At 41.2% G+C, this 25,128-nt stretch overlaps 1 protein-coding gene across 3 annotated transcripts in view; it reads right to left on the bottom strand.

The window, feature by feature from the left end:
* Positions 1 to 25,128, bottom strand: part of KCNH5 (potassium voltage-gated channel subfamily H member 5) — a 269,995-nt gene that overhangs the window by 185,245 nt on the left and 59,622 nt on the right. For 2 of the 3 annotated variants that reach the window (XM_075282744.1, XM_075282745.1), the window contains exons 3-5: positions 19,805 to 19,911; positions 17,426 to 17,554; positions 10,991 to 11,026 (exon numbers count right to left, since the gene is read on the bottom strand). In XM_075282744.1, coding sequence (XP_075138845.1) covers positions 10,991 to 11,026; positions 17,426 to 17,554; positions 19,805 to 19,911 — 272 coding nt within the window. The remainder of the gene's footprint in view (positions 1 to 10,990; positions 11,027 to 17,425; positions 17,555 to 19,804; positions 19,912 to 25,128) is intronic. The other variant, XM_075282746.1, reaches the window with a different exon arrangement.

The following is a 25,128-nucleotide window of genomic DNA, read 5'->3' as shown; positions in this document are numbered from 1 at the left end:
AGAAAGTGCTGTGGAAACGACCACAGAAAGTTTACAGGGTTTTCCTCTGCGGACTTTCTTCTTCTATTATACCTATATGAAAAGCTCCAGTGTTTCCATAGGTATTATTGACATGCAAAAATGCAACAGTTCTTGAAATCGCAGCATTTCTGCTGGGGGTATTTTTCTGCAATGTGTGGATGAGATTCGTCAGAATCCTATCCACTTTGCAAGTAGTGTAAAATGCAGCGTTTTTTTTTTTTTTTGCCGTGGCCAAAACGTTGCGTTTTTGCAATATTGGACCTCGGCCTAAAAGAGGTTTTCTGCTGTGTACGATCCTTTTTCAGTAGAAGAATCCCAAACACCAGAATGTATCCAATTTTCAACCACTGAACATGGCAAACCCAGAGTGAGACATACTCTTTGTGATGTGTTTGTGAAGTGTGACAGCCCCATTATTTACTACTTTATTCACTATTTGTGTAGTTATTACATATCACTAAATGCTTTCTCTACAGACAGCCTTGGTGAATGTATCTTTAATTTTCATTCTACAACTCTAATGTATGCATTACTGTAAATGCTATTAGTGATTTTAGTTTTTCAGTAAAAATAAAAAAAATTCAGGTCAGTAAAACATTCCAGAGTGCTTATGCACATTTTATGGGTAGATATTTTCTTTCTTATGTAAATACATATGGAAACAGTATTCTAGACCACTATCAATACCATAGCGCTAATGGCTGCTATGGCTCCTTTTGAGAGAGGGCGTCCATTTCTTGTTGGTTCCATCTCTTTTGTTATTGGAGTGGTGAAAGTCAAAGCAGAATTCCACTCCATAGAGAAACTAACATAGTTACCCCTTGTTCACATCTGCGTTTGGTAATCCATTCGGGAAGTCCGCATGGTGACCCCCCAATCGGACTACCGAACACACTGGGAAGCGGTGTGCAGTGAAAGCACACAAATCCTATAGAGTATATTGGGGTCCATGTACTTTCCTCATGCTGCCCGCATGAATCATGCGGACATGAAAGTAGATCACGAAGTACTTTTCTGTCCACATGTTCTGTGCGGACATCGTGAGGAGAGAACACGGACCCCATTATAATTTATGGGGTTTGTGTCCTTTCACTGCACAACACTTGGCAATGCATTTAGTAGTCCGTTCGGGGGATCCTCATGCGGACTCCCCGAATGGATTACCAAATGCAGATGTGAACAAGGGGTTAGCAAGCAATAAGGTGGCAAACTGGCCCAGAGACACCTTATCCAAGGTCTTTGGGCCAGTATGCCACCTTATTGTGTGGGGAAATGACACCAGGTCCTTTTTGATATTCGCTCGGAAACCCCTCTCTATGTACACTACATAACATAAATAGAAATAGGGATTTTATCATGGTACAGCCATAATGTATGTTCTTTTTATTGTAACCTACTGTATAACCACTTGTGTGTACCATTGTTTTTAGCATTTAGCTATGCAGTAACAAGAGCCTCTACAATGAGGGGAATGTCCTCTCCTATTAGGCTAGTTCACACAGAACTTTTTGGTAGCAGAGTTTGGCGTAGCAGCTGCCTCAAAATCCGCCTGCCAAAACAGCTCCCATTGACTTCAATGGGAGCCGCTTGCTTCTCTTTTCTGCTAGCTAGTAGTAGAAAAAAGAAGCAAGATGCTCTATCTTTCTGTAGATTTGGCGGTTGACTCAGGCACCGCATCCGCAGCGTGAGACTCCCTCCCGATTAGGCCCATTCATTCAGGCCTAAGCCGGAGCAGAATGCTACTACAGAATGCCGCTGCACTGCATCAGCATTCTGTCGTGGCTAGCGCACGGTATGTTCACACGCCAAATCCATTTTCCACCATGTGAACATTACCCTTAGCCTTCATACAAAAAAAATGGCCAAAATGCTGGGTGTCCTCCAATAACAAACTAAACATAATTATAAATAATACTGCCCATCAAAAAAAAAAATAATTAATTGACAAAACAGACTACACATATATTGTTCTCAACCACAAAACCTAATTTGGTTAACTTGTACATTGTGCACTTCCCGTTAGGAACCTTACATAAATGCAACCTTAGCCCCGGTATCACTGGAAAAAAAAGATTTCTGAGTATGTTCAACAATTTGAGAATTTTTAGCATTGACTATAATGTGATCATTGAATATTTAAGCATAGAAACCCTACTATAGTCACAGTGGAACAAAATGCCTTGAATGACCTGTGTTACAAAATACTTCATAGGATTTATAACTAACATCTGCTTGGGATTCAAGCTTACACAGGCTTAATTCTGCAAAGGTTACATTTTTGCTTGTATTTTAGGTCAAAGAAAAGAATCTCTAGAAATAGATTGATTTCAGCTACTCCATTTATTCACATTAAATAGCCATAAACCAATCCATGCAAATAACCAAGTGGTAATTTCTGCTTTTATTGCAATGTTGTGACTCAATAATTCGTCTTCTACTTCAGAAACCTAGATGTCTTGCCAGTAAAACAGCTTGTCTTGCTAATGATCTTCCATAGGAAAATAAATAAAATCTGGAATATCTAAGATTAATTGGCAAAGATGACCAAAATATTACAAAATATTGAAGTAGTTTAAATAGCTGGATTTCTCGTGATGTAATTTTAATGATAAGGCAATATAAGTATTTAAAGCAGAGCGATTTGGCGGACATTTTCTTATCAGAGCCCTCCTCTATTAGGTAGAGTCATGGACTGCACCCAGAAGGGTTTATGCCTTGTCCTGCAGTGTGGTGGATTCCAAGGAGACAATCACAGCAATCCGTGGGGGCTTCTTTCATTGATCAGATTGCCCTGTAGGGACAGATAATTGTCCTAACCAATCCTCTTTAGGCTACGGCCCCATGGGACGTCCCACAGCAAAGAAGCGCTACAACGCAGCAGAAACGCATCGCGGTTCTTCACGCATCACTTTAGACAGAAAATTCGCAGAGTTTTCCCCTGCGGACTTTCTGTTAGAATTATACCTTTGGGGAAACCACCGGCGTTTCCATAAGTATAATTGGCATGCTGCGCTTTCCTGAACCGCGCTGGTTCTGGAAATCACGGTGTGTCCGCATTGCGTTTTTTCTGCAAAGTGGGCATGGGATTCACTAGAATCTCATCCACTTTGCCCTGACTGTAAAATATTGTGATTTTTCCCCCAACGTTTCACAGACAAATCGCGGCGCTTACGTTCCGTAGGGCCTTGGCTTTAATGTGACCCTCCAATTCAAAATGAAAATATCACAACACATGCATAATGCATTGCTAAAATACCCAATGTCCTCCTTTTAAAATCTTTCTTGCCCTTTTCCTCTGATTCCCTCTTCACTTTTGTAAAATGTGTGTAATAGTGCACAGTCAGAAACACAGAACAATAAGCTGTAACCGGTAGGGTTGAGCCGATATTGAGATTTCAGGATCGATTTTAAAATCCAATTTCCGATCATTTTCCAGCCGATCCCGATCAGAATCGTGAAATTTGCTTGATCGTCGATCGGGATCTGATCTTTCCCGATCCCGATCGCTCAGCCCTAGTAACCAGTTATTTATCTACCAGACAGTTGAATAGATAGCTATAAAAGTAAATATAGATATACATACAGGGTGGCCATAAAATAACCTCAGGTGTTTGGAGTCGTGTGCAGGCTGACCCAATGGACGGAATTGCCTGAAAATTTGTATGTGTGCTAATCAAGGCATGGGGAAACGGATGGCATGAAAAAAAATTTAACACCAAAACTCCCCACCAGGGGATAATGTGGCGCTGTACAGTGAGCGCGCGGCGTAAAACCCATCTGTCGATACTTGGGAATGTCCCATTTGGACCACTGACTAGCATGACTGTTCAATGTGGCCGCCATCATGCATAGTGAGCATGGTCATCCTATGCAGAACGTGCTCGACACTTGCGTGGAACATCTCTGGCGAGATGCTGCGCACTTCCAACGTGATGCGGTCTTAGAGGTCAGGCAGGGTTTCGACACCCCCCTGATAAACACGCTCCTTCAAGTGTCCCCACAACCAGAAATCACAAGGAGTGAGATCTAGAGAGCGCGGTGTCCATGCTGTAGGGAATGAGCGGCTCAAAATCCTGTCATCGGGAAAATGTGCACGAAGAGCGTTCTTCACAGGATTTGCGATGTGAGGAGGGGCTCCATCCTGCATGAAGGTGATCGTCTGCAGACACTGCCGCTGTTGGAGTTGGGGAACGACCACTGTTTCCAGCATTGTCCGGTACCTCGCTGCTGTGATGGAACAGGTGGCAACCCTAGTTGGGCCCAAATCTTCAAAAAAGAACGGTCCGATCATGAACAATGAGGTGAACCCACACCAAACGGTCACCTTGGGCAAATGCAGCGGAACCCCCTTGAGCGCACGGGGATTTTCAGTGTCCCATATGCAACAGTTCTGTGTGTTGACCGTTCCATTCAGGTAAAAATGCACTTCGTCGCTCCACAGGATATTCCATGGCCAATTGGTATCCACTTCCACTCTGGCCAGAAACATTAATGCAAATGTCATGCAGGTGTCATTGTCACGAGGAAGCAGTTGGTGATGAAGACTAATTTTGTATGGGTATGCCCGCAAGACTTTTCGCAGAACTTTCCACACGGTACTGTATGGGAGGCCCAATTGCCTGGAAACACTGCGTGCACTGCAGTTACCGCTATGACTACTGGTGCTCTGTTCCTCAAAAGCTGCAGCAATATCCTCCACAACCTTGGTGCATACAGGTCGTCGGCCACAGCCTGGTTGCACACTCAGTAAGCCAGTTGCCTCAAAACGTTTCATCATTTGTCTCAGCAATGTTACAGACATTGGGCCGGCACCTGTATGCAGGTCTTTCAAATGACGAAAAGCTCTCAGGACAGCTGTGGCGTTCCCGGCATTCTCATAAAACAACCTCACTAGACTCGCATGTTAAGGGACGTTTACTGTACAGTGCCACATTATCCCCTGGTGGGGAGTTTTGGTATTAAATTTTTTTCATGCCGTCCGTTTCCCCATGCCTTGATTAGCACACATACAAATTTTCAGGCAATTCCGTCCATTGGGTCAGCCTGCACACGACTCCAAACACCTGAGGTTATTTTATGGCCAGCCTGTACTTATGAGTACTGTATATATAATTATATGTACTATAAAGCCAATACTGTTACTATGGGGTCCTTGGAAAAAGGAGGATCAGTCCTGTTTAGTATTTTATACTATACGTACCCTGCTGCATGTCTTAACCATTGCCATTCTATTGGATATGATTAAAGGGGCTCTATCACTGGGAAAAGTCATTTTGAACTAATCACATCCTTGCATAGCCTTTAGAAAGTCTATTCCACACCTACCTTTAGTATATAGATTGCCTCAGTGGTTTCTGAATAAGTCTGTTTTTATTCATATGCTAACGAGCTTTCAGCCAGCACAGGAAGTTCCCAGCAGCACTCATCTCTGCTATCATCTCCTATGAGTGTGTGCAAACAGGAAGCGGAGTCATCAGCAGCAGCAGCCCCTGCTGTATACACTCATAGGAAACACTAGCAAAGAGGGTGCACAATGCATTGTTCACCCAGTCTAATTAGCATATGAATAAAAACGGACTAATTCAGAAACCACTGAGGCAATTTACATACTAAAGGTAGGTGTGGAATAGCTTTTCTAAAGACTATGCAAGGATGTGATTAGTTAAAAATGGCTTTTCCCAATGATAGAGCTGATTAAGGGCTAAACTTTATATCCTTTCGACAAATACACAAATTTACGTGCCTTGCTTTAACATCGTTCTCTCGCCAATAAAGGACATACATGTCTGTATTCAGCTAAGTAAATGTTAATGGACCATAGTTTAATGGGCAAATGTGCACATAGAAATGTGAATAAGTAGAGTAAATAGACTAAAGGGTTTGCAGATAGACTAGCAGATAATGGAGATGGCAGAGACTATTGCTAGCAAATAGGAATTGTAATATTCAACAAGTAAATGCAGAGTCGTATATAATTGGAAGTGTTTTAAATGAGCCAGGATGACCATAGGCAAATGACACTATTGCCTGCCAAATAGATTAACTGATATTCCATTGAGGGGAAATCTGAGTTTTCAATTGTAAGGATACAGACACACATTACAGTGACCACATATGAGCGAAAGCCTGTCTATCCATGGTGATCAGTGGTTGTACAACTACATTCGAAATGTTTTGATCATAAGTCACCATGAGTGTAACTGGAAGCTCCCGGGCCCCAATGCAAAATGTGTAAAGAGACGCCTTTGTGCCATTTAGAATTGTGATATATATTACATGGCATAGGGACTTTTGGGGCACCACTGATAGCTATGTCCCTGCGTGGAAGTTACAGTTTCATAATATGTAAGGCCTCATTCACACGTCCACATCTGCAGATGTGTCAGATTCATGCTTTTTCACCATGTTCATTTGTGGATGGCATGTTGTATGTGGTTGATCCACTTTTCTGTGAAAAGTAGGTACATTTTGTTTTTCTTCAGTTCTCTACTTCCATATGTGTTTGGGTCTTTGAAAAGTGGATGACATGTGGATAGCATTTGTTTGTTTTTTTCACAAGGCCATAGACTTTCATTGTTGTCATGCATTTCGGAAAAAAAATCTGCAGTCCGAAAATAAACACTGGCATCTCAATAAACAAATTTAAATGAATGGGTACGTATGGCGTTTGTAAAAACCGCAGACGCCATACATATGTGAATGAATCCTTAAAAACCACGGTCCTATAGGCTAAGGCCCTGAGGTTTCCCACGGACTTTCTTCTTCAATTATACCTATTGGGAAACCGCTGCCGTTTCTGTAGATATACTTGACCTACTGCGATATCCAGTTTTGGGAATGACAGCATTTCTGCTGCACGTATTTTTCTACAATGTGTGGATGGGATTCACTAGAATCCTCCAACCATCCAGGAATTATAAAACGCTATGGTTTTTACATCATGTGGGGCCCCGGCCGTATGTTTCCAAGTATGGCGATTTCTGAACAGAGTAAGCGGTGACCTACTAGTTCAGAACAATGGACATTAAAGTTTACCTGTCAGATACAAATGAAAGACTTTCTGTCAGCAAACAGTATGTCCTGATGGACCGCAATGCTGCATTATTTTTTGTCTTACTTGTCAGAAAACTGACAAAAGGGACCTTCTGTTTTTAATTTAATATTGCAGTCAACCAGGACAGATACAGCTGGAAAGCAATTATATCTGTATTATGTAAGAATAGCTCACATTTGTTTCCATCATGTTAATCTCCCCTGATCACAACAATGGACCCCCAACTGTAGTGTGAACCTACCCGAATTTGTATTTTCACAAAAAACATCAGCTCTTGTGAAAGCCTTTAGACAAATATTGTAAATCAGGGTTCTCAGTGGAATATGAGAATAGAAACACAGTTAGACTTTCTATATCTGTACTTTACCATATTGTTTCTCTTTTTTTTACTCCCTACTTTCCAAAAAACAAACTTTTCTTTTGTATTTTTATGTCCACCAAGCCAAATGCAAGCGTATTTTTTGCAAGGTAAGTTGACTTCACTACTTTGCAGTGTTATGACTCAATATTCTGTACGACATGCTCGAAAGTTACATAAAAGTTCAGAATTCAAGGGATTTAGAATAAAACTGTATTTGTGCCATTTTCTTGTGGGTATTGTTTTTATAGTGTTCACTGGGCATCCAAAATAACATCTTGCCTACATTCTGCAAGTTGATACAATTACATCAATACCAAATTCAGGCTTAGGCCCCACATAGCAGACTACAGGAAAAAAGCACTGCGGGAAAAACCGCCACAGCAATGCATTGCGGTTTTTCCTGCAACGCTTTCTGCTTCCATTATACCTGTAGGAAAACCTCTGGCATTTCCGTACATATAATAGACATGCTGTGATTTCCAAAATTGCAACGGTTTTGCAAATCACAGCATGTCTGCTGCGCATATTTTTTCGCAAGGTGTGGATGGGATTCACTAAAATCTCAATCACTTTGCAGTAACTGTAAAACTGAAAAAGCTTCTCTTTCCGTTTATGCCACTTCGGGCCCCAGCCTTATATAGGTTTTATGTTTTAACATCGTAACAAAAATTGAAAACTTTGACCACCCCAGGGACATTTTCTGCTAATCCAGTGATGCTCCATTTCCCCGTTTCCAGAAACAGAATGTTCTACTCCCCCCACCATCCAATCCATCATAATTTCCTCTATTCCTTCCAAGCTTCCTCCTGCGGATCAGCTCCTCCCTCTTTTCTGACTGCCGATACGTGCAATAGTCCTAGCACTGATCTGTGCTCTGCTGGTGATAATCCACCTCTACTACGCAGGTGATAATCCACCTTTACTACACAGGTGATAATCCACCTCTACTGAGCAGGTGATAATCCACCTCTACTGCGCAGGTGATAATCCACCTCTACTACAGAGGTGATAACCCACTTCTACTGCGCAATAAGGGGGATCGTTAGAGAGCACAGAGAAGCGCTGGGACAATAGCATGCACAGGAAGAATCAGAAGAAAAGGAGGAGCCGTCCAGCAGAAGGAAGATAGGTAAGTGTGATGATGTGGGGGGTGGGATGAGTAGGTTGGGAAGGACTACTAGTGGGTGGGATAGCTAGAGAGACAGGGAGAGGGTGTATGGGAGGGACAGAGGGAGGTGAGAGGGAGCTATTGCATACCTCCCAACCGTCCCGATTTCCACGGGACAGTCCCGATTTGGGTGACATGTCCCGCGGTCCCGGTTGGAGGGAGGTATGTCCCGATTTCAACTCAGATCTGCGTCCAGAGGACGCAGATCTGAGTTGAACACACATGCAGGAGTTGAACACTCCTCGCTTCGCTGCTGCCGCCGGCTCCTGGCTTGTAGACGCGATGTACACGCCAGGAGCCGGCGGCAGCAGCGAAGCGAGGAGCTGACACAGGTCAGCTCCTCGCTTCAGCCGCATGTGTCAGCGAGAGAGAGACGCAGCGGCGAAGCGAGCACGCGAGCAGCTTCAGCCGCATATGTGTCAGGGAGAGAGGCGGGCAGCGGCGAAGCGAGGAGCTGACCTGTGTCAGCTCCTTCCTTCAGCCGCATGTGTCAGCGAGAGAGGCGGCGAGGGAGCGGAGGAGAAGGTAAGTTTAATGTGGAGGTGGAACATGAATCTGGGGGCAGATGAAGGAGAGGACGGCATGACATTGGGGCAGAGATGGGGGACATGAATCTGGGGGCAGAGATGGGGACATGAATCTGGGGGCAGAGATGGAGAGGACATGAATCTAAGGGCAGAGATGGGGGACATGAATCTGGGGGCAGAGATGGGGGACATGAATCTGGGGGCAGAGATGGAGGGACATGAATCTGGGGGCAGAGATGGAGAGGACATGAATCTGGGGGCAGAGATGGAGGGACATGAATCTGGGGGCAGAGATGGAGAGGACATGAATTTGGGGGCAGAGATGGAGGGACATGAATCTGGGGGCAGAGATGGGGGACATGAATCTGGGGGCAGAGATGGAGGGACAGGAATCTGGGGGCAGAGATGTGGGACATGAATCTGGGGGCAGAGATGTGCGGACATGAATCTGGGGGCAGAGATGGAGGGACAGGAATCTGGGGGCAGAGATGTGGGACAGGAATCTGGGGGCAGAGATGTGGGGACATGAATCTGGGGACAGAGATGGGGGACATGAATCTGGGGGCAGAGATGGAGGGACAGGAATCTGAGGGCAGAGATGTGGGACATGAATCTGGGGGCAGAGATGGGGGGACATGAATCTGAGGGCATAGATGGGGGGACATGAATCTGGGGGCAGAGATGGAGAGGACATGAATCTGGGGGCAGAGATGGAGGGGACATGAATCTGGGGGCAGAGATGTGGGGACATGAATCTGGGGGCAGAGATGGAGAGGACATGAATCTGGGGGCAGATGAAGGGTGTATATGAAACTTGGGGAGAGATAGAGGGGGGACATATAATTTACGGGTGACTGTAGGAGGATTATACTGTGTGCGGGCACATGAAAAATTAACGAGTGGGCGGAGTCAACACAAAAGTGGGTGGGGCTAAATTTGCTGCGGCGCGCTACGCGTGCCGCACATTTTATCCCTCTTTCGGTTCTTCAAAAGTTGGGAGGTATGCTATTGTGGAAGTTACATAGCAGGAACCAATGCAAAAGATACCAGGAGCTCCCATAGACACTCAGAAATCAATCAAAACACTGCTAAAGGTATTTGGGTGTATTTATTAACCCATTAATTACACTAACAGACCTTTTTTTAAAAAAACAAACAAACATTTTTTGCCCGGAAAACCTCTTTAATGTTTCTGTGTAGGAATAAAGCAAAATATTAGTAAACCAATTTTAATTTTCTTCACATTGATAGCGATCTACAATGACCTGTCTTTGAGACAACCACCCAAACTTGCACTGGAAGTTAGTCTTTATAGGGGTGATCCGCTCAAAGAAGGAAGCCTAGCAGGAATGGAAAATGTGTTATAGGAAATCTAGTCTAGATGAAAGGGTGGCTTTGGGAGAGGTTTCACTACATTTTAGGTATAGGGAATAAAGGGGAGAAAAGTTTGTTTAAGAGTAGATATTAATAGGTTATTCTTAAGATAAATCATTACTATCAGATCGTTGGTGATCTGATACAAGGACAGGGTACTAGCAGAACCACTACACAATCTACAGAGGTGTCTGCTTCCAGTTCCGTAAAGTGTTCTTATACGATAGTAACTTCAGTTTGTCTGTTTGTGTGCCAATTGTCAGACCCCCACCCCCAAATCTTTGATAGGCTATCAAAATCTACTCTTTGACAACCCTTTTAATTCCAGATTATTGTGTCATAATGCATAATAAAAATGCATCTCTGGGTTGAGAGGAGGGGTTCAGGGGCACAATACAAGCAGTTATTGAACATAACTTCTAACTACCAAAAAATAGGAATTACTAAAAATGCTACAAACTACTAGAGCAGCTACTAGGACTTACTTTGTTTGTTTTTTAGATGAGTTGATCCAAGGTGAGCTGTGCGAAAAAGAATTCCCATTTTTTCTTTTTTTTTACTTTTTCAAAAAATAGACAGTGACAAAAATGAACATACAATTATAGTTATAGCCTCGTGCCACAAACACGGTTGTCAGAAAACAAACATTCTTAACAATGGATATGGTAAGGCACTAGAGCAAGCAGCCACGTAGTCATTATTTCTACCATCCCAGGTGAAAGATCAACACTATATAACACTAAGAAAAGTATACGTTACTTTTCAGAAGATTTGTTCAGGCCACAAAGATATCCACTGTTTAGCTCATTGTAAAATTTGGTGCATTTCTGACACAATAGGTCCTATCTCAATTTAAAGCCATCTTTTTCTGATAAGCTTGAAATTCAGGCATGGAGTAGATGAAAAGAGAGCATGGATCAGCAGAAAGGTGGCATGGCTTAAAATGAAATATTTGTGCTCAAAAATTGTAAAAAAAAAAAAAAATACCGTAAAATTTTAGAACTAACTAGTCCAATCAAAGTTGATTTTTTTTTGTGTGACTGCCCTCCTAACCCATATTACGACCTCGAGTACTACCACACAGGCTCTGTACACATGGAACTGCCTACTCTTATGTGCTTTTGGAAAGAGATTTCCATAGGCCAATGGGGGTTGTCCAAAAGTAGATATTGATGTCCTATCCTTAGGATAGGTCATCAATGTGAGATCAGTGGGCATCCAACACCACCCACCCCCACAATCTGTTACTGCAGCTATCTGATCTACAGAGTGTATAAAGCCAGGAAAAAAAATCCGCCAATAGCTCCGTACACTATGTAGTGGTCATTCTGCACTATTATAGCTCAGCTCCTATTCACTTCAATAAAAGGTTAGGGCAACATCCGGCATTACCACTATACAATAGTGCTGTTGCAGCATCTCATCATTGGGGTTCCAGGTTTTAGCACCCGCCAATCTGATATTGATGACCCATCCTAAGCAATAACTAATTTTGGACAAACCCTTTAGGGTAAATACAGCTCGATGTAAAACATATGTAGTATTTGTTGTTCTAATATACACTGTTATCCGCTGTGCGACATAAATTTACACTAATGTTTCAGAATGTATGTTACTTATTAGGCATTTCCACGCATCCTGTGTTACTCCTTAAGTGGGGAACCTGATTTTACATTGTGCTATGTCATCATGGTATACAACCATTAGCACAAACCACTCAAATCCAGGAGATGTCAAGCAAATATAATGAGTAAAAAGAGAACAAACACACCAGCCGCCTCTCGCCCTCTCCATTATTTTCTTCTACAGCTTTTTGCCATGTGCCTCATCAGATCAACCCTAAACTGATCTACAAGACAGTGGCACAATGCGCACTCAGCACAATGCTGACAAATCATGTAAAAGTCAGCAAAATACACTCATTTTCCATTCTTCAAGCTGAACTAATGCATGGCTTTCAGAAGATGGCATTTACATGGGGTTGCCAGTGATCCTATATAGGTCATAATCATATAGGGTATTGCTTATGGAAAAGTACATCATATTTCACCAGTCAGTTATATACTCAATGTTAGTCAGTGATTTGCCATCATCTAAAAAATGTTATCTGACTTAGTATATTTGAACAACTTCATTAATGGATTTGGATGGGATTCAAGTGAACAGTGCCACGCTGCAGTACCAGACAGTAGCCCTGTTTCAAGGTAACTAAAAGGCACACACAATTTCCTTAAGACTAAACTACAAACTTGCTAAAGGAATTGCCCCTTACGCAGAATAGCAGTGTGGCACATGAGCATCATAGTGTGGAGTCTCTTACTTAGGGCTTTCCTCTATAAACCAGAATGGGAAGCCACGAAGTAAGAGCATCTCCCAATCTCGCAGATCTGGATCGTCTTTGTATTATATGGTCTATATAGATCTAGCTCATCCATGTATTATATGGTTTATATACATACTGTACTTTTTCTTTCTAAGGCAACAATTGCTGATCACTGGGGTCTATAGGACCTGGACCCATGCTGTTCAGCAGATTTGTGGGGTGGTTGCCACTAGAGAAGGGGTGTATTTCCAAGACAATCCATTTAATATGGATGATATGATAACAGAGGCAGAGAGTGAAGTCATCCTCCTACATAGAAAAGACGAGTTCTGCCAGGTATGTCTTTAATGTCATAGTGATAGAGTAGGAGGCAATCTATACATTGCATCTTAAATTGAAAGATCAAGAGAAATTCCATCCAAAGCTGAAGTGCTCTATAAAGATACCAGCTATAAGTGCAGAGACTGGAATCAAAGGCTTTGTTTAGATCTCCAGGGGCAAGTTCATTAACAAAGGCAAAGCAGTCAAACTCCACTAAACAAGATTATAATTTGTGATTAGAGCAATTAAAAGTGTGAAAATCGGCAGTAAGTTTTTCATCTGGTTCCTGATGTGCTATATATATTCCGGCCTCACTCTTGTATTTTCATTGATTACTGCATTCCAGATCATTACGTGTTATTATCTTACCAGTAGTTCTTTGTAACCAGCACAGCATCAAATTTTAACTAGGCCCCTCTATTAGAGCTGTACGACTGCGCTAAGTCATTTTTATTAATTTCCGTAGTAAACAAACAGGTGAACAATAACAATAAGAAACTAATTACTGAGCCCTGGCCCAATGCTACTTAATGTTATCAATTATTTAGAATGTCTCGGATATATTTATCTCACATTCTAAAAGCTTTCACAAACATAGTCCTGTTTGTTAGAGAGAGAGAGAGAGAGAGAGAGAGGGATCAAGGATAAAGCTTAAAAAGCTTGTCGCCTAAAGACAACCGAGGACAACATCGTAGAGTGGGAGTTTCATCCCCTTAGCCTCCTCCACCTCTCTGAGCCAGAACAAAGAACCATTTTGGAAGAGCAACTTCCACTTTAGTTGGCTTGCTTCATCCATGCACCAGGGGCATAACTTGAGGGGGTGCAGTTGCACCGAGGCCCAGGAGCTTTAGAGGGCCCATAAGCACTGGCATCAGTATTGAGATTGCAGCTTCCATCTGGCCCATAAGCCAAGGAGACCCACAGATTACCCTAACCACACAAAGGTGGAGTAAACTCCTTAGCTCCATCAATACCAAGAATGAGGTAGGGATGAGGTAGGGATGAGGTAGGGGCCCCAGACAAAAGATTGCACCAGGTCCCACAAGACTTTAGTTACACCACTGCCATGCACTATAAAGATAGCAATTCAACAATCACTATATAATGCTACAGTGTCTGGTCATAGGTGACTTCCCCCATAACAATAGCTGTGGGATTTCTTTATGAGACATATAATTTAAGGGAGGATTTTGGCTAGAGTAGCCAACCATTTCTCCAGTAGGATGAACATCTAGATGATAGCCCCTCAACTGGTGGTCAGCAAATGTCTTATTATAGGCATCCAAGATATTACAATGTCCTGTACATCATAGATCTGCATCCCTATTTGTCATCAAATGAAAGGGACAGCAAAATTGATCCATCCATTACTCCATTCGCTATGAAGATCATCAGTTTTGGCCAATATAATGGTCTAATGGTGAAAATCCATGATAGCATGACTGTATAACCTCTTTTGAAATTTTCATTCCTGGTATTAAAATAAGTATATTGTAAGTCCAGCTAGAGAAGAGACTGAGAAAGCTCATGAGATTGTATATACATCATGTAAATTCAATCTCTGTCCATCTAGCATAGCTGACAAGGTACCTCAGTATCAAAGTATGCAAAATGGTTGTGAAAATGGATGTTTTTTCACAATGCAGCTTCTCAGTCAGGCTAGGTGGGCAGAGATTACATTTAGTTTGTGAATACACTGGACTCATGAGCTCTTTCATTCTTTAGCTTGACTTACATAATACTTACTTTAATATCAGATAGGAAATCTTATGAAGGATATTTTGACCTCATTAGATCTAAGAGGACGATTTAACCATGTATGCAATTTGTATTGTTAAATCTCATGACAGATCCTCTTACTTAAAACCAATTTCTACCAATGAATCCATTTGGACATCTGATAGACTGAATTTATTGAGAAGACAGTTTTATAAGGAGGGAACATATTAAATTATTCCCAATAACAAGAGATCAGTCATCTTTGCTCTTATTCTGCCACAGTGTTACATAACAACTAGTCCATCAATTGGGTAAACCAAAGGGCCCATGCTCATATTGTTTCATATGTTGATTCTTTCACACATTATAAAGTGAAATATTTTCTGTTCAAGTACCCTCTGAGGCCTGGTTCACATCTGCATTTAGTATTCCTTTTGAGAAGTCTGCTTGACTGAATGCATTGACAAGCAGTGAGCTTATAAAAGCACACAGACCCCATATACTATAATGTATTTTCCGCATGGTGTCCGCACAGAACATGCAGAGAGGAAAGTAGTTCATGAAGTAGTTTTTCGTGTGGACACCGCGCGGAAAACACACGGACCTCAATATAGTCTATGGGGTCCGTGTGCTTTCATAAGCTAACCGCTTGTCAATGTATTCAGTATTTCGTTCAGGGGGGTAACCCAAGTGGACTCCCTGAACAGAATACCGAACGCAGATGTGAACCAGGCCTCACTTGTAAAGTGCTGCAGAATATGTTGGAGCTATATAAATAATATTATTGAAGTTATTACTATTAAAGGACAGACCATCATAAGTAAACAGTGGTTCTGGGTTGTTATAGCTTATCCAGTAATTATTTCGAAACATTTTTAACATCAAAAAGCAGCATCTCCTGTGCTTTCTAGTCACTAAGTATCAATTTTTTTTTTATTTCTGAATTATTTTGTGTTTTTGTTCTCAGTCCCAACACCTTATTTCTAGAGATGAGCGAACACTGTTCGGAACAGCCGTTCCGAACAGCACGCTCACAGCACGCTCCCATAGAAATGAATGGAAGCGGCCGGCACGCGGGGGGTTAAGCGACCGGCCGCCGGCAAAGCGTACGTGCCAGGTGCTTCCATTCATTTCTATGGGAGCATGCTGTTTGGATTGGCTGATCCGAACAGTGTTCGCTCATCTCTATTTATTTCTTCTTTATAGATCTTGGCTGATTTACAGTATGAAAAAATGAAGAATCCGGCATCCACGTGCATAAAATCCAAATGCTTTATTAGGAAACGTAAAAAAAGTTTTGTCCATACAATCAGTGAACATCACTCCCTACCCCCGAACACACCGCGGAGAAGTGACGTCACTTCGACGGGGATTTCTTTCATCCAGGCACCCGATTATTCCTCCGGTAACCGTGTGGTCTCATTACCAGGATGTATTTGTTTGTGCAAACGATACTATGATATGCTATTACACCAAAAGGGATCGTGTTTATGTATTTGAAGCACCAAATCATCTGAGTTTCCACAAATATATCTTGTCAGCTGTTTGTTGACATCTATCTACTATCAAGATTAGTTTCTGTATGGGCTGTGATATTCCTTTTCCCCTTCCCACCTTTGCTGATTTATAGTATGACCAAATTTAAGTTGGAATTTTCCCGCTACATATGACTGGGAAAATCTGCCTTTAGTGTCACCCAAGAGCAATAAAAAAAATTGGAGCCAGTGTCCATCTTCACAAATCCATTAAATGCCATGACTATTGAACTGTTCTGCATGTAAACTGTTATTATACCTACAGTATCTACAGGTTGTACAGTATGTGATATTTTAGCTTTACCCTATTTACTATAATGGACCAGAGGTGCAACAACTCACAGACAAGTGGGGTACTCTTTCTAGGTATGATGCTGTTTTTGGAAAAAAAAAGAAAGCAACAGCATTCACGTGTTTCTAATCTTAGACAGCAATATTAATTAAAATTCACTATTACACAACCATGGATGGCGATGACTTCAGTGTGTGCCCCACTTCCGCCCCTTCTCCCCACCAACCCGACTATAATAAGACATTTGAAGGGCACAGTCCATCTGTACAGGACAGTACTCATGTTGTACAGTGCAGGAAGGTTGCCCTGTGGACTACTACAATCATTTGATATAGTTGATACAAGAGTTGATCTATCTGTCTATCTGAGTCCTATTAAAGTTTTTGTCTTATTTCTGTATCATCTGATTAATAATTATGCACCTATAATATTCTCAAGGTGCTAAAGAAAGCAGAATTTAGTGTAGCAGTGCAGGACATCATAGACAGGATTGCAATGCTAGATTTTTTTGTCATAGTAACGAGTTCACATCCACACTTTTCATTCTAAACTCATCTTACTATATGTAATAACTAGTATTAAGTGTTATATGTTGCATTTTCACCAAGGTATCGGTAAATAACTTGCCATGGAACACGTACACAATGGCTGGGTACGAGTGAAGTACTGCACATGCTGTATACAGACACTGCTTGAAACACACATGACTAATGGGTACCAGAACAATTACCTCGTGTAGAATCATCTTCAATTGGTTGCTTGAATAACGTAATATCTTTGAAAGTACAAAGGAATAAAACAACCTTGTCGTGTTCATTTCTTATCGGAGCAATCTGCATATAAAACCAAACCGGAGTTCCTGGGAAGATGGAAATTAAAACCATGTAAGTTAATAACACCATAGAACATGTAGGAATGCAAATAATATTCTATGTATTGTAGAGTCTAATAAATATACAAATATACCAGTAATATGCTGTGTACTAGTTATGATTCATAAAATATATGATTGGAGTGAAAATTATTTGTTCTGTCCATCCAGTGATCCACATGTTAGTTAGTAAGCAGGACTACCCATGCCTTCTACAGTCACGCGCCATAATGAATTTTTTAAGAAGTGTTATATGCAGAGCTGCAGGTGAGTAGTTGTGGAACCTTGGTAGCCATTAATGATAGTTGTCACCACCAATTGAGTCGAGTTACGTTTGCATATAAGAATCTGGCACCATCAATAAAGGGATTGTCGCAATATGGAAACACCTTCCAGTAATAAAAACAGTCCAGTGATCAGTTGATCCCCATGGAACATGTATTCAGCTGTTACCGCAAGCAGCAGGCAGCTAAATATTAAATGCATGCAATAATATATAGTCTTCATTCAAGTAAACACCACCATGACCCCACCAGTCTAAGATCTGAGAAATGAGTAGCGTGTTTGCCATGGGGACAAGCAACAACTTATCTTCTAGTGGGACTACAGCACCATATACCATGGCTGTCTGTGTCTTGTCTTCCTGCCGAACTGCTCTCCCTAGCCATGGATACTGTTTTCCAGTCCCTGCCAATATGTTGTTTAAGAAACCGCTACCCCTACAGTTGATTCACATCTAACCTTCTGTTCCTGTCGGCTATTTAAGGAACATTCTCCCACCACAGGATTCCTAACCAAAAAAGTTTCTAGATTCTAGAAGTTTCTGTGAAGGTGTTTCTTTTCTGATTACCTGGGCTTTGACTTTAGCTTGTCTATATGGCTCTGATCGTATTCCTCATGACCTGCCCTATTGCCTGTATTTTGGATTGAACAAACTCTGCCTGACCTGACCTCATCTTGTCTCCACTGACTGTATCTTGTCTGTCCCTTCACTAACACCTTGTTCAGCTGCTACAAACAAATGTTACAGGAACAAAAATTTTGATTTTATTGAGCCAATAACAAAAAAATCAAATGGGAATTTTACACTGGTAGTGTACTGTGAGTGTACAGTGAGTATTAGAGCTTTCCTCTGAACTCCTCTCTTTCTTGCTGGTCTATACTTAATACTGTTTAATGAAGCCTGGTTATAAGTGCAGCTGTGACACAATAAACCACATTATAACAATCCACGTGAATGCACCACTAGGTAATGTCACATATGTTTATATGGATTGCAGGCTATGTCAATGAACACATAGCTAATATATGTCACTTTGAACAAAGAAGATAAAAACTGAAGCTTTAATTATACAGAGAAGAAAATCTCATGAAATCAATCAACAGTAATACTTTAATAACTATTGGCATGGAAATTAACGGTCTAATAATCTTCTTTAATTCACTCCATGTTCTTGCTTCCCAGGTGGATGTGAATATTGATTCTAATGAGTGAAACTTTAGCAGAGATCAATAGTAATGCCTTTATGAATCATTATGGATAAATGTAAAATATCATTCTGGGGATTTCTGAACAGGTTATTAAAGCAGATTCTATTCAATGCGATTATCTGTAGTGGCTTACATAATATGTGGGTATAGAGTAGGAAGACACCCATTGACTTCTATAGAAAGCCATCTTGTGACTCTGCACAACCGTGAGCTTGTACTGAGTTGAAACATAGTCATGTACATAGAGCTAATTATTTAGCTGTGAGTTACTTTAATGTACCGCTTTCCCCCTTTTACATAGCGGTGGTGCCATAGTTCTGTAGCTCTGTGTCTATTACTTGAATAAGCACAGAGCTGCTTCCGGCTCCACCCAGTTGTATAACTTCTGATACCCAGATCAGTTGATCGGTGCAGGGTTCAGATATCATCAAATACTAATGATCAATCTTATGTATAGGTTATCACTATGAAAATAGCCTGAGGCCAGAAATCCCCTTTAATGTAGACTAAAGCTTGATATATGGTAGACTAGACAATCCCTGAAAATAGTGCTACATACAGGATAAGTTTTCTCAAAGCAAAAAACATTAGTATAGGGGGAGAACTATAGAAGAAAAGGTTGGATGTTGAAATAGTATCAAGCCCTGGAAACAAACAGTACAACCAATACAATAAAATAGTTTTCCAGTTATCACACAATTGCTGAAGTATGGCTACTTAGAAAGCACAATGGGATGATATACATACTGCTTTTCTTGTACAGAAGGACTTCAAAGCAATTTGACTCATAGTTATCAAAAGTCTGCCTGATTTTCTCAATGGTTTTCTTATCTGTCAATTCCCCATACATGAAGCTGGAAAAGAAGAGATGCAGACATTGCAGTTTATCAGAAACTGAGCATTTCCAAATAGAAAGTCTGGATGGTAAAATAGATTTTTATTATACAGTAATAGCAAAGCAGAGACATCTGATCCTTGAATCTTCTATACAATTTTAGCTAACTCACTGGAAAATGTGCTATGCATCGAATCTTAAAATTCAAAACCAAGTTAAAACCTTTAAACCTTTTAGATCCACAGGACAGAGGATACATGTCTGATAGCTGTGGGTCCGATCATTGGGTCCCCCAGTGATCCGGAGGTTGGGGATTGAAATTCCCTGTAAAATCTCCTAGTGAATGGTGAACCAGTGCACTTCCATGACCGACACTACATTTACTTGTATGGGGCTGCTGTCTCAAAGAAGTGAATTCTCCTGATCACTGGGAGAACCAGCAATTGGGCCCCCAGAAATTGGATAAGTATTCCTTTAACCTCACAGAGAGTCTTTTGCCTGTTTGTCACAAGTCCACCTACACATTACCCAAAATCTATAAGCACAGATCTTAGTCCTCTTAGTGAAGCAACAGCAGAAAGTCATAGCACCAACCAATTCTATGCAAACACATGTAGTTTTGTAGTCATGGGTTATACCCTTTGCACAGTTTACCACTTAGTGGTGTATCTCATTAAAGGTACATAAAATTGCAGCATCATTTAAACACACATATAATGCAAAATATTGTTCCTGTAGTTTGTAGTGCTCCCAGCGGGAAACTATATGAGCACAGAGGTGGAAATATATATCATTGGGTAACTGTTCAAGAACAATATATGGGCCCTTGCTTCCCATTGTCTATAACAGAATGTCACGAGCATCTGTGAGCTTTGACATATTCGGCATAATGAGACGCAACTCTGCTGGATGATATTAAGGTGTCATTGGGCCCCTTTACTTATTGGGTTCCAGTGTAGCTGTACAAGTTGCATACATTGCCTGTCCACTCACGTGGCACTATACAATACATGTGGCCAAAGTCTCACAGTATTTCTCTTTCATTCACTGGTAATCTTATAATATATAATCATCCCTTTAAGTCTTGTTTATAAAGTCAAACAACTGTTTCTAGGCATGGCCGCTAAGGTGAGACATTACTAGCAGTGTTGTTAATGCTGGATTCACATTGCACTTGTTGTGTATGTGTGATGTGTTTGCTTAATGAATCCCTTGCCAGTCTTGTTTACATATCCTTATTATGCTTGTGCCCTGGTTATTGGGTACAGGGGAAATTCATACAATCTCACAAGTTAATTGGGCATTACATTTGTGCTGAAGGGCATGATGTTTACAGTTTTGCAAGGAGGACGTATATACATAATTGATATTGATTTTATGCTGTAGCAGCATGTATATATACACAGTGTGTGGGCAAGACATGAAGAAAATGTTAAAGGCCCTGGGGTGAATATAGTATAAACAGTATAGTATAGACATAAGCTCATTATTTATGTGCTTTGCATAACAAGATCATTTTTCTTATCTCTTTTTACTATGAGTAGGAACATTCTTTCTTCAATCGTAAGACTAAAAAACCTGATCATGGTGGTCAGTATCCAATACAGATAAGGAAATAAATAAGTGCAATGACTCGACTGCTCCCTTATTTCCCAGAGGCTACACTGGTGAGTGTTTATATAGATATAGTCTGCATTCTTCCAGGAACCGGGTAGCTGGGCAGCAATTTTATTTCTGCAATGTTTCCATTCACAGATATCAAGCAGACATCTTGGAAACGTTGATGTACAAGAAGTGTATTAGGTAGGGCAACACGGTGGCTCAGTGGTAAACACTGCAGCCTTGCAATGCTGAAGTCCTGGGTTCAAATCCTGCCAGAGACAACATCTGCAAGGAGTTTGTACGTTCTCCCCGTGGCTTGTGTGGATTTCCTCCCATACTCCAAAGACATACTGATAGGGAAAAATGTACATTGCGAGCCCTATATGGTGCTCACAATCTACAAGGAAAAAAAAAAGAAAAAGTGGCAAAACTTTTCAGTACTAAACCATGAAGGCTTATACACAACTAAAAAAAACCTTAAAATCATCAACACCAACCATGGGATTTTAGAGCTCATTCATAGTATTGATGGTCACTTAATTGTGTCCAAGCAGTCCCACAAAGTTTAGCAGCAGTTAATATGAAGCCAGTTGTGTTAAGTCACAATGAATATATCACTAAAGAGCTGAAATAAGTTTATTACATGGGGAATTTAAGGTTACATCTTTAAGATAAGATAATCCTTTAATAGTCCCACCATGGGGAAATTCAGTGTGTTACAGCAGCATGGATAATACAGTGATATATTACAAGAAAAAAAACACATACAAGCTCATAGTAGATAGATACTAGGAGTCATAGCAACTAAAAAGAAAGACCTCAGGATTATTTAGTTCTCTGTGCAGAGTGATCTCCGCTTAGCCTGATGTAGCTTATGTAGCCTGACCGCGGTTGGGAGCAAGGATCTCCGATAGCGCTTCTTCTCACACTTGGGGTGAAGCAGTCGGTCACTGACAGTGCTGCCCAGGGGTTGTCCGGGATAACTTCAAATTCTTTTCATAAACTAAACCCCCTTCCCACCTAACTTCTAATTTACTTAAATTACAAAAAAAATGTATAATTACCTATATCCCTGGGTCAGTCATGTGATCGCCCCAGGGACACTTTCTAGTGAACTGGTGACATTCTGTTTCACTGCTTCCGAAACGGAACTTCACCAGTACTCCTTTCCCCATCCTTACATGTCTTCCTGTGTTTAGGACGGCTCCTTCTCTCCTCCTCTCATGAAGTGCCTGCGCAGTCTGGAGGTAAGTTTAAGACATGAGCAGTAGAGAAGACAATCCATCTCTACTGTGCATGCCTCACAGTTACTTCTGGTCTGTGCGCAGCATCTCCAGGCTGCGCACAGTGAAGAGGAGCCAGTTCCCAGATTGGAAGCTAGGTAAGTATGATGCTATGGGACAGGAGGGTGGGCTTAGTTACTTGAGAAGGGCTATCAGTGAGCAGGATAGACTAGCTTAGCATAGTTAGGGAGACAAGGAGTGGGGTGTGGAGTGAGAGGGGAGGGGGTGGAGCAGTGACAGGGAGATAGCGTGGAAGGTACACAGGAGGTTACATAGTAGGAAGCTACACCTGTAAACAAATGCAGAAGATACCAGGAGTTCCCACGGACACCTAGAAATCACTCAAAACACTGCTAAAAGCATATGGGTGCACTTTTAACCCATTAATAACACTATCAGACCTTAAAAAAAAAAAAATTGCCTGGAAAACCCCTTTAAGCACTGGGAATTAATCACACTCCATGTAAAGCTACTCCCCCAAAAATGCACCCTTTATTTGCTTATATAAATATGTGGTTGGAATAGGTGGCCACTGGCGACACTACTTCTTCCAGCTCCAACTACAAAATTAGAAGATTGACAGACAATGCTTAGGAATGAGGAGGAGGGAAAACACCAGTAATTTATTCATACAAAAAGAACAAGGGATTCATGTTTAACCAGAAGTAAACCTGATAATGTAGAACAAAGTAATGACTATAGCCAAGGCTTGGCAGAACACTACTAGAGAATGGGGAAGGTCCAAGTTTGGGCATCAGCCCAGAGCCTATGCTCTATTTAATCTGCCACTGCTAGAGAGTCGTGTATTTTACTAGTATGTAAAAGCCCAAACAATACAGTACAAATCTAATTACTAAGCTGGTTCTTCTCCTACAAGTAATCTTCTTGCCACTGCAAATATTAAACAAACTCCACAAATGGAAGAAAGTGCATAAAAACTAAACTGTATCCTGAAATAGAACAGAGCTGCATCTAAATAAACATCCCGGAGCATAGACCATGAGTAATAAGGGAAATGCAGCAAAAATCCAAGGGAAACAAAGATATAACATTCAATATATTTTAGTGGCACTGACCCAAGAATTATTAGTTTTAAGTTATTGCAGCCATCTTACGCTTTTTAGATTTGTTTTCTGCAGTTCTATTCACTAGTAATGACTTTTTTTGCATTGCATTTAGCATTCTTTTTTTATTCAATAATCTTTTTCAGTACATTTTCATATACAGAAAAACTAAGTAACATCACGACCTAATGTACTAATAATGCAGTCTATACAGTTAGTATGGAGCACAGGAGAAGGGGGTGTAAGCTCTGGCAGGAATATCCAGATAAAAAAGGAAACTGGAAAGAACATTAGTGGAGGTTTCCATAAGCTATCTCTACCTTAAAGCATGAGTAGTCTGGTGATGAAAAGGCAAATATGAAGGGGTGTAACTTGAGGGGGGGGGCAGAAGATGCAGTCACACCGGGGCCCAGGAGCCTTAGGGGCCCATAAGCACTGGTATCAGTATTGAGATTGCAGCTCAAATCTGGCCCATAAACCAAGGAGACCCACACTCTACCACACTACTCTAACCACACTAAGGGTGATTAAACTCCTTAGCACCTATAACCATCACTATTAAGAATTCACTGTAGGGATGAGGTAGGGGGCCCACGGACAAAAGACTGCACCAGGGTCCACAAGACTTTAGTTACGCCACCTCAAATATGAGTTGTGCGCCAACACACAATAGGAGAAACTGTCATTTTGCTATGTATACCTGATATGGCATGCCGTGGACTCAGCTTATCTACCAAACAAGATAACATATGGAAAGTAAAGGGATATTTCATGTATATTCATAGAGGCAAGTTAGAAGATAATGTTACTGGGGGATCCAAAAGACTGGATCCTTCTGGTTCCCAAAATGAAGAGGCAGTGAATGAGGTAGAAAGTTCGGATATTTATATTTATTGACCTACAATATTGCCAAAAACTATTTGTTGGCCTTAATACAATATCACTACAACATCTCTAGTATATCAATTAATGAGGGTAAAAGGAGCAGAGTACAGGCCCTTTCATATTGGCTGAAAATGGGGACAGTTATCAGGAATAGTAATTAGCCCATTGACTTCCCTTTATAACTGAGCTGCCAGTTAGTCAAACAATGAGAAACGTGTGTTGGCCAGCTGCTTGGATATTGTATACACTATAAAAGAAATTGTACATTGCAGTCCTATGTAGGACTTTCTCCTGTAGTCTTAGCATCGATCGGTGGTCACTTCCCACCTGTATCTGCAGCTAGAAGGACCCTAACACATCTTCAGGGTCAGACCATACAGGCTTTGTTTGCAGTCTGTAACT

This window comes from Leptodactylus fuscus, chromosome 7 (genome assembly GCF_031893055.1).
Source record: "Leptodactylus fuscus isolate aLepFus1 chromosome 7, aLepFus1.hap2, whole genome shotgun sequence".
Taxonomy (NCBI): Eukaryota; Metazoa; Chordata; class Amphibia; order Anura; family Leptodactylidae; genus Leptodactylus; species Leptodactylus fuscus.
The sequence above is the reverse complement of the archived record's forward strand: the minus strand, read 5'-3'. Positions and strand labels throughout refer to the sequence as shown.